General features: G+C 41.0%; 1 protein-coding gene across 1 annotated transcript; it reads right to left on the reverse strand.

Moving 5' to 3' along the window:
• Positions 1 to 1,238: 1,238 nt before the first annotated feature.
• FAM217B (family with sequence similarity 217 member B) lies at positions 1,239 to 8,646 on the reverse strand. The gene has a single exon (XM_059713218.1). It carries the CDS (start codon positions 8,644 to 8,646, stop codon positions 7,459 to 7,461), a length of 1,188 nt encoding a protein of 395 aa, XP_059569201.1. The 3' UTR covers positions 1,239 to 7,458.
• Between the last annotated feature and the right edge of the window lie 2,550 nt (positions 8,647 to 11,196).

Genomic DNA, 11,196 nt, shown 5'->3' on the forward strand with positions numbered 1-11,196 from the left:
TACAAATCAGGAAAGGAGATGATACGTTGTTCTAAAAAAAAGAGGAAAACATATTTTCCTATCTAAAGTGAACCCTGCACATTGTATGAGCAACCTTCCTCAAAGCAACTGAGGCACTCATAAATGAAAATACCAGGGAATGGGACACATGCAGGGTCCAATTCTACTTTTAATTATGCTGTTGTAAATCAGGAGTAAAATGAGAGATATTACCGTTGCTCCACATGTGTGAAGTGATGTGAGAACAGAATCAGGTCCCGTCAATTTAGGTTTTTGTTATAATTTCTGTCTTTCTTTTCCTCCCAGTAATTGAATTAGAGCCTGGGCAAAACTCTTAAACTATGCTTGAACTGGTTGGAAAGTAAAACAATTGTGCTTTACACAGCAGCAACAGTAGAGAGTGACTTTCTAAATCTCAGGTTTGCAGATGTCTACCTGCAAATTCTCATCTAACTTATTTTCAGGTTCAAAACCTAAGCACCTCGGAAGATGTCACAGAGAACGCAAAGTCTGTTGGTCACAGTTGTTCCATCAGCTTACAGTCATTATGCTGAAACCATCTCTTCCTACTGTTTGTAGCCTTCTCACAGGGTACATCTATAGGAGATGCTTTACTGTACAGTAGACTAATCTGTGCAGTGGATTAGTCTACTCCTGAGGCAGCTGCCAGCAAGCCCTCTGCTAGGTGGGGAAGCCCTGCTGGGCGCGGGGCTTGCTAGCAGTGTGTCCCAATGTGCATGGGACCAGCAGCAATTGTCTCCCATCCCATGCATATCAGGATTCCTACCGATGTGCACGGGGTCAGGAAACACCTGCCACTGCAGCCGGCAGAGCTCTCCTAGCACGGTGCACATCAGGACTTGGCCATGTGCCCCCTGCCAGCCCCCAGGCTAGTACCCCAGGGGAGCCTGGAGCTGGCTGCTTCAGGGGGGCAGAAAAGCGCAGGAGCAGCCCTGTACCAGGCTGCTCCCTTTGGGAGCAGAGTTGCTCCCAACAGGGTGCATGTGTAGACATGCTCCTGGGGAAGGCTTACTGTGCAGTATTTTACTGTACAGTAAGCCTATACTGCATTAATAGCACATGTAGACACATCACAGGGTAGCATTATTTAAGCTAGCAGCAGCAGCAGCAGCAGCACAGGAATTCAATGCGAGCTACTTTGCCCTGCTGAGAAGCAGCGCAAATTGTGTAAGAGAACTTGACATCCCCACCTTGTGGCTGATTAAAGAAACGACCAGATCAAAATGTTTCCCAAACAGGAAGTCTCACCATTTATTTAAATGAATAGATTGTGTACGTTGGATTAGCAAAATCACTTTGAATTGAAATTACTTCCCCAAAGCACCATATAACATAAGATAAATGATACAGAACACAGAAATACTGCAGTATTAATGAACATGGAAAGCAAAGCTACGAGTTACTAATACACAGTTTTTTTCTGATATACTGCAGTCATAACCCAGGTGCCAGAGGGAGCAGACACCCAGGAATCCCACTGTTACTGATGAGAGTTGCTTGCGTTCAGCACCTTTGAAAATCAAGCCATTAAACCATGTTTCCAAAGGACATATTTTAACTAGAATCACACAAATGTACTGTCCACAGAATAGTACAAACCTTTCAGGAAAAAAAAAATCCATCAAAATGTTCTAAATGTAGTACAAGATCTTTTAAACAACAGGCTCGAGATGGAAATCACCTCAAACAGCAATGACTCTACTATACGAAGAGAGCATGCGAGGGTACGATTAAGGCATAATTAAAGAAGTATGAAGTTCAGTCGGCAGAAACACACAGGTTATTCAAGGTTATATTTTATGGCTATTCTGTTTGTGTTGCTTCAATTCATGCTGGTGGGTTGAACTGGTCACAAGAAAAGTTAAATCCAGAGAAAACCTATGGATTCTAAAAGCAGTACCACCTGCACCACGTTAGCCCTCTTCCCTCAATGAAAAATAGTTTAGACAAAGGGCAAAGAGGGAAAAAAAGGGGAGAGAGGGGGTGATATTATCCAACCCCACTGCACATGGTTTTGAGTTTCACGCTGAATGTGGTGGAAGCAGAGGGAACAGGGAGGATTTAAACTGCATGATGTGTGTTAGCTCCTGGAAAGAGCATGAGAGGCTCTCATGTAAAGCTGTCCAACTTGCTCTGTTCACAAAAGGAGGCGATCCCCGGGGTATAGTTAGGCCCTACCATGGCTTCTTGAGGTGTTCATGTCTGAATGATTATTGTATTTTCTTTCCTGCTCTTATGCAGTTGCCCTTTGACCTTGGAGTCAATATGATGAGATGGCAAGCATTGGCTCTCATTGAAGCCAGCAAGAGCAGTGGGCTCTCAATGCTTTGCAGGAGGCAGTCATATTTAAAGGATCCCAAACCAGATGGCTAATACTAGATGTAAGTTATATCGCTACAAGTGATTGCTATCAGTGGTGAGCTAGGGCAGGGGCTCCCAAATTTTGGGGCAACTTTACAGTCTTATGAGTTCCACTGTCAGTCACAAAATTCCTCTTCCTTAGCCCCACAGTATCATCCTTTCTCCCTCCTTTGAAGATAATCTCCAGGCTCTGTACTAATGCCTGTGTGCTGCCACTAATGACCTCTATTCAGCTGCATGTGATGTAACCTATGGCATACAGTATAGTGTTTCCAAACCCAGGATGAGCTGAATTTTTGGGGGATTGCGATCTGGACTTTCTGGACGAAGGGCAAAAATGGACCCTTATATACTGTGGTCCAGCTTTGACTTCGTTGGTCCCCTCTCTCCCCTTTGTCTGGAATTGTGGGCAATGCAGAAAAAAACACAGCCATGCAAACAAAAAATCAACGTGGTTATATGTTTCAGCATTATTCAACATTTTGTGATTTTTTTTTTAAACTTGTGTGAACTCCACTGAAAAAATGGAGGAATTCTAAGTTTATCCCAATGTAACTGAAGCAGAATCTGTCCCTTTAGTTACAGTGCAACCTGAGAGCATTCATTGTAGTAGGCAATAAAGAGCTAAAGAACCTTAAATTAAACATACCAAACCACCATTGAAAATATCCACAGCAATTTGAACCTTCAAAAAAAATCCTTGAATTCTAAGATTATCTGCACAAGGAAATATGATAAGTGTTCTTGCCATTATAATTAAACCTAGTGGCAAAAGAAAAAGAAACACCCCCCCATACACCACAGGAACGATTTAAAACCCAAACACAATGCATTCAGTTAAATAACAACTTTTCTGCTCAATTTGCACATGTTTCTTAGGACTGGATCACTGAACGAGAAGCCTGGAAAATACATACAAGTTGAATAAAGCGTATCCCTTAATCCGGTGCATAAATTATTACATATCCATGTGTAGACACAGCATGTGTACAAGCCACCGTGGAGGTAGACCGGGTTGACAAAAATGGATTTTATTCTAACTTCAAGTAAACTTTGCTGGATGAAGTCTAAAGCCTATTGGCATTAAGAATAAAAAGGAAAAATTGTAAGAACTGTTGGCTGGTACTAACATCACAGTTCTGTTTCCACAAGTGGAAAGAGGAGACTGAGACAGAAATAGCAGGAAACCACAATGGTCTGTTTAGCCAAAATTAGAGGTCAAGTGTCCGGCTAACATTAGGATTTACACCAGTAGCATCAACAGCTTTGCTCAGTTGATATTTTTATTTAGCTTCCATGACACATTCAGGTTCTGCAGACTACAAGCTTCAATTAAAAACAAAACTTTCTAGCTCCTTAGGTTTGTGAAGAACACCTTCTAAAGGTAATCTGCCCAGCTCTATCTAAAAGTAGCCTGAAAGATTTCTGAGACATGTTAAAATGCCATGGTTGTTTTTTTCTCAATGCTGAAGCCTAAGGACGCTTTAATAGGAAATTTACTTTAAAGAGATGTCATCAGATCATGCAAAAATGTGTATGCGTTTGCATTCCTGATATATGTGTACTGTTAACAAGGGGCAGTTTATATGGTTACTTTTCAAAGAAAAATCTCATGTCAAGTGATATTCAAGACTAAAAACACAATTGAATTATATTGCCGTTTCTAATTTAATTTTAAATTATGCAATATGCTTATGATTATGGACCTGATCCTGCATACCCTGCTCATGCAAGCAAGCGATACCAACAAGAGCAATCCTCTGATTTCCCAGGGGTTACTCCTAGGAGTAAGGAATACTCAAGTGAGGAAGGTCTGCAGGACTAAGTTCTCAGGATAAGATTCACTCAAGGCCCTTTCAGCTAAAAAAACTAGACTCTAGGCCTGATCTGCAAAAACATGAAATAGCAGCTACCAGGGATGTGCTGCTAATTATTGGTAGTCTGGGTAGTTGAATTTCTTCTCCCAGAGATCCCAGATGCCTTCAATAAATCTAGATCATCTGATCTTTGAGCACAGTGGGTTGAACTTCACTTTAACTGAACAGTATAATGTACATGCAACAACAGCAGGTTTATGATATCATTGTAATTACATCTTGAATTAAAATGTTTTTCCTCAATATTCCCATCATACAGATTTACTTTGATCTAGAATTGACTGGAAAAAGAATTACAAGCATTCCTGAGAATATTTACTTTTCAGTTTGACTTTGCAGTGTTTTATTACTGTTGACAGACAACATCTAAATGACATATAAAAGGTTTTGTCTCCGAGAGTTAGGTGGTGTACAATGACAGAGGAGATGCTATAAGGAACCACAAAGAGTCACACAGCAAGTTTAACAAATATACACATAACTTTCTTTTTTGTACTCACCACTTCTCCATTTAAACCCCAATAGGCGGAAAGCACCTGAAATGACTCAGACTTCATCTTACTGTTGTGACATGGTTCACAGGGGCAGGAAACTGAGAAGAGATTTAATAACTGCTAAGTAACTATTTGCTATAAAGCACAGACACACAATCTTTAAAATAAATGTGGGCCAGTTTAGCTGCTGTCAGTCTGTGTCATTCAGATGACTTGGTGTTACATCAGGTTTTTCATCCTCATGATGCCGATCTCTCCTATCTTCCTGTTTCTCACAGAATTCCACTTCGCCAGAAACAAAGAGGTCAAGAGACACACTCCAATCTTGGCTAACAAGCTACTTTCTGCAGCAAGCTCTGGGAACTCTACCCACATGGAGTAATTTGGTCAACATCTAATACTGGAACCCAAACTAGATTGACCAGAAAGTGCTGTGGAATGTAGGTAGAAATGCATATGAACAAATAAAAATGCACTGCTTTTATACCAAAGTGTATCAGTGCTTGAACAGAACACACCATGCAAATCCATCCCCAAAGGTCTATTTTTTGAATGGGAACACAACACTCTTGAAAAAAACACTATGATGTATCAAATCATGGGACCCTTTGTTTTGTCTTACTTTTCATTCAATTCTTCACATGCAATTTGGCACTGATCAGAAGGTTATAGAAGTTGTCATCTAGAAAGAATTTCTACAGAAAGAAAGAGGAAATTGTAATCAAAAAGTAACATAGAAGTCAGGCTTCTCAGAATGTGTCCCAGTAACATGAAGAAAGGCCTAGGGTATAAATTATGGGGTGGAGGATTAAACAGTAAGGCTGAGAGGTCATTCTAGCTGCCATTTTTGAGAGCCTTAAATTTTCCCCACCCATTTAACTGGGCTGTTTTGGATATGGAAGGAGAAATGACAAAGCAAGCGTCTCAGTCCAACCAGAGAAATGTTAGGCAAAACAAAATCTACCGGTTCATCTGGACACTGACCAATTTGTTTTAGCCAAAATAAACCAAAAAACAGCAAAATTGTATTTAGGGGAAAAAATGCTATAAGGAACCACAAGGAAAACAATCTCACTGGCCACACTGAAGAGTGAGGTAGGAACTGAACCACCATGCTCAGGAAGCTTTATGGAGTCAGCTTCATTCTCCAGGGCTGCCAGTTCATGACACTCACACTTCATTTTTAAGCTCTGATGGAAGTTTTTCCAAGTGGGAACCAAAAAGTGTCTATACGCATGCTCAGGGGCAAGGGGGGGAGGCATTTTAGAGTGGTTCCTGGAGAGCCACTCTAATTAAAACGCTGTAGCATCATGTGTATTAAGCCCCCACATTTAAAGATGGCCGTGGGATGCTTTATCTAAACCTCATCGAATAAAGCACCCCTCAGCCATTTTAAAACATGCAGCGGTTTAATACACCTGATGCTGCAGTGACATTGAAGTGTTCTCATTAGAAAGTGCAGCAGACTTGATTGAGTCTGCGCTGATGCATTCTAATTAGAACACCAAGGAGCATGTGTATAGCCAGTTTTAGAGCTTAGATTACTGGCAATTTAATTCATTCCCAGCCCTGGGAAATAGTAAAATTATCATACTGAGATCAATTTTCCTTCCCAAATTTAAAGACAATTTTATTTGCAGACGTTGCTTGAATGCAGTTATGTCACCTGCAAGAGATGATGATTGCATTCAAGCCTGGTTGTCATGTCACAACAAATCCATTACTGGATTTCTGGAAAAGTATATCCATTACTAAAAAAGGAAGCAAATCTGTTTTTTCTTTTCCTAAAACTGCTGTTGGCTGGGGCCACCCAGTAACTTCAATTCCAGTTTCCATCACAAGAAGCTGAGAATGTATTGGATCATGCAGGATTGGGACTCCAGTCCAAAGGGAGTGGGAAAATTAGGTCACCTCTTCTGAATAACATAAGCCATCAACACCTGCAAAAAAAAAAAACTTCAAGGAAAGCAATCCACAAATACAATGAAGGTAAGCATAGCATGTAAAAATAGTAAGTTCATATCTTGGCTGGTTACCACTAGAGAAAATATTGGTCCTATAGGAACTGTATGACTTTCCCCAGTGGCACAGAAGATGACTTCAAAACTTTCTCTGCCTAATTCCCTGCTCTTCCACCCTCTGTTCCCCTGACAAGGGTCCAATTTCATACTTCTCCCTCAAGAACCAGAGAGAGAATGGTCTTGTATAGTCTGCTCTATTATATAAAAAGTAACAAAGCCCTTTTGCGCCACAAAGAAAAGCAAATCTGTCTCATAATACAGTGTATGCATTATGCATCTGCTCAAGGGAGAAAATACGGGTCTAATTCTCTTCTTGAGCACATCCACATAAGTGGGAGCGACTCCACGGCAGTTGATGAAGTTACACTGGTGCAACTGTGAGGAGAAACCAGACTTTTTTTACTAAACTTTTTCCTTAGCTAGAGTCATCCTAAGTTAGCAACTGTGAATCCTTTGAAGAAGGAACCAATGGAAGACACTTGCCTTCAGGGAAGAAAAATCCCTGTTGGCCCTGCTGGTTTAAGATCAAATATCTTTAATGTGCAATATTGACTTCAGAAGCATGGAGTACGAACAAGTTTCCTCAAGATTTTTCTATGAAAAAAACCCATTCCCCTCCAAAGGAGAACACGACTGTCCAGCCATCAGCACAGCAGTGCTAATTCACTAATCAACTGTTCGTCTTTATTTAAATATATACGATGCTTGCTTTGTACCATTTGTCTTTAGCTTTCTTTCCCCTGTCGTTTTTTTGGAAGGAACGTAATTATTCACGTGACCATTCTTCTTCGGATTTGTACACGAGTATGTTTTTAGGCCCTTGGTAGAGGCAGCTGAACTAGGGAAGGTGGAGGGTTGCTTGGGGGGTCTAATGTTACCAATGCCCTGAATCTTAGAGCTGCTCTCACAAGGCTTCATATTAAGAAGTTGTTGCTTGGTGGTTGGCCTCTTTTTTGCCTCGCTCCTCATTTCACAGGTTTGCCTCTGAAAAGGCAATGAGCCACCCAGCACCTCAGCAACTTTCAAGTGATTCGGATATGCATCTAACTGGCTCTTTTCTTCACAGTGTAAATCTCTCCTGGGACCTGAATGAGTGGTGTGGAGCTTTGCAACATTTTCCTGGAGAGTTAGCTGCTTGTTAGGCAAAGGGCTATGCACAGCTTTGCCTTTAGCAGGGCTTTTTAGGGCCCGAGAGATAGCAGGAGCAGTGTGAGGCCTAGCTTTGGCTGCCTTTCCTTTCTCGTTCTGCACAGTTTGCATCTGCAGCCACTCCAGCTGCAAAAGCCGATCAACGTATTTCTCCAGAAATCCTGCTGGGCAGAGTGGAGATTCGGATTTCCCCTCTGTGTTCATAAACACTGCCAACTGCTTCAGGTCCCAAGAGTTGAAAGGGTGTGGGAGGAAATCTGGGTAATAATACTTGGATTCTTTAAACTCTGCTTCAGAGTGGTGTTCCAAGCAGACGGGGTCGATTTCTTCAGCTCGGAGGTTGAGTGCTGGTGGCGTGCACGGAGATGGGGGAATGGGAATTCTTTCTGAGTCAGAAAGGTCACTGGCGCTGTCCTCATCGGCATCCTCTTTAATGATTTGCACTGCTTCAAAATCAAGAAACATCTCATTCACAGAAGCCCCTGGATATTTAGAAGTGCAGGGAAGAGCTTCAGCAATGCACTCTTCAAGATTGCTTTTGCACTGTCTTCTTTTATTGCTATAAAAACTTTGCATCAGTGCATCTTCTGCCCTGTTGCCACCACCCTGTGAACTGCACTTCAAGCTGGAAGGGATCCTCTGAAGCCCAGACTCCTTCTCCTTTTTTTCTGGGAGGTTCTTCCTTGGCCCCTGTACTCTGTACAGCAATGCGCCAGCACCCATCGCTCTATATCAGAAAGAAAAAGACAATTTACTATAAAAATAGTTGGTCTCCTTAGGGCTCCCGGCTTCACCAGGGCTTGATTCTCCCAGAGTTTATAGGAGCTGCCGTCTTACATGAGTAGAAGACAGAAAATGAAAGATAAGAGCAATATATGTCTGTACATGAAAACCTTTACGTGAGAGATAAATATAAGCTGGCCGAAATCAGAGCATGTCTTTATACCTGGTCTGGGGGAGGGGGGTGCTTTAATTAGAGTGCCTGAAGCATCTTGTCTATTCATCAACCCACACTTCAAAACGGTGGCAGGGGTGCTTTAACTAAAGCTCATTCAACAAACTTTAATTAAAGTGTCCCCACTGCCATTTTGAAACATAGGGACACTGAGTACAGGTGATGCTGAGGCTCCTGGAGCATGCTAATTAGCACGTTCCAGCAGACTCAATTAATTGACCCTGTTCTAATTAGAATGAGTCAAAGCAGGCATCAGGCACATGCACAGGTGCCCAGATTGCCACAGCCCTGTGTCCTGGGTGGGGCCCTTAAATATGCATTAGTTATAATCAGTGATCCTGGTTTTCTCTGATTGAAAAAAAAATTCCCAATTTTTCGTTTGAAAACAAGTAACCCCAAATCCACATTTTCCCCTTTATTAAAATGAAGTGTTTCATTTTAATCTCTGAAAAATGTGGATTTGGGGTTACTTTTTTTAAACCAAAAATTGGGGACTTTTTTAAATCAGAGAAAACCAGGATCCCTGGTTATAATATGTATTTTATGTGAAGTGCAGAGTGTATGAAATTCAGTTTGGCTTGAAGGTAGTGGCTGACCCGTACAAGAAAGGACATTTGAGATATGAGATATTTCATTTCTCATATTTGTGATACGAGAAATGAAACAGCTAGGTTCTCTGGGCCAACAACTGGTATATATCGATGTTAACTCTCTGACTTTAATTATGTTGAATTATATCAGCTGAAAATCTAACTCCCTGAGCCATTAAATGCTTACTATTCAAAACAAAAACATTAGTTCTAAATGAGTGCTCGTGTTCATTGGTCATCATTACAGAGCAAGTATTTGCCCCCATTTGCCATGAGTCAGAAGATACCAGTCTTGAAACTGGAAATAATGCCATGTGGTCCCTGTTGGGAAGTGTTGCCCTTTTAAACACAACCAGCTGTCTAATCTCCAGGCTAACCTAAAATTAACTGGTGGAATATTTGGTCAACAACAGATGTAAACAGTCAAAAGCCCAAAGGAGGCTACAAACAACACCCTGACTATGGATGAGAAGCTGCAGTGGCCAGGGTCAAGACCCCACAATAAACATAGACTTGGTGTAACCCTGAGCATATGACCAATATGCAAAACAGATTTTCTTTTCCAGGGAGACTACATAAAAAACCCTCCGTCTCACTTTCCAGATGAAGTTGTAACAAGCTCTGAAAAACATGTTGGGTCTTCATATTGTTCATGCTGCAGGCCAGAATATATTCTGTTCAGCTGCAAGGTTTTCACATATCAAAAAGCATCTACCCAATCCTTCTCTGTTTTCTCACTGAGTCTCCACTGTCAAGTCTTTACACAGCTCCACAGTGAAGTGGGTTTGTTCCAGATGCCAAGCACCCTCCACCTCTCCCTTGCAACGACTCTCTGAAAACCCACCTCTTGCCACAAAAATGTCCTATTTTGATTCTTCAGGGACTGTACCATCAACTACCTTATGATTTTCCTTATTTCTCCCTCCTGGCTCTGTTTTTAATGGAAGCCTTTTGAGGTGGATAATAAGCTTCCATTTTGGTAAGTTAAATTTGCATGTCTAATATGTGAGTATGAATGTGAAAGATGAACTCATGGCCCCTTTGATGCCAAAGGTATTACAAAAAGATCTATGGAAATGAGTTGAGGACAATATAAGAAACTTCACCTGTTTTTCTGATGATCCTCATCTAGCCTATTTCTTCCCTTGCAAAGAAAATTTGGTTGATCATCACCCTGGGTGTGATGGGAACCCTAGAAATCATAAGCAAATATGTGAACCTATCATTGCAGTAAAGAAAAAAATTAAATAAAAAAATTTAGCCTACTTTGTAAATGCACAAAGAATTTGACTGATTTACCTTTTCGATGCCATTTGAAACAGTCTTTCCTAGTCTGCTGGGAAAAGGTTTCACATGGGGGATTTGTTTCTTTAGTCCTTTGGTACTTGCATGGCCCTTTCCACCATTGGAACTAGCAAGGGTTAAACAGGATATTTCTTTCAAATAACAATATACTTGATAGTAACAGCATCAATGAAGTACAAGTTTGCAAGGCAGGTCAACTTGTGTTGGTTGTAACTATGCTTTAATCTAAGAACACTTAAGATTCAAAGGGCATATTGCATCAACTATTTAGTGGTTACTTCTAATTTACACAGTGCGTAAGTGTTTAGCACAAAAATAGATCATACATTAGTAATACTTTTGCACTTTGAGTAATGCACTGAAATCAGAGGCTCTCAAAGCAATCTGCAAATATTAGTGATTATCAGTATTATATTCCTTTGT

Source organism: Alligator mississippiensis, chromosome 9, assembly GCF_030867095.1.
Source record: "Alligator mississippiensis isolate rAllMis1 chromosome 9, rAllMis1, whole genome shotgun sequence".
Classification (NCBI taxonomy): domain Eukaryota; kingdom Metazoa; phylum Chordata; order Crocodylia; family Alligatoridae; genus Alligator; species Alligator mississippiensis.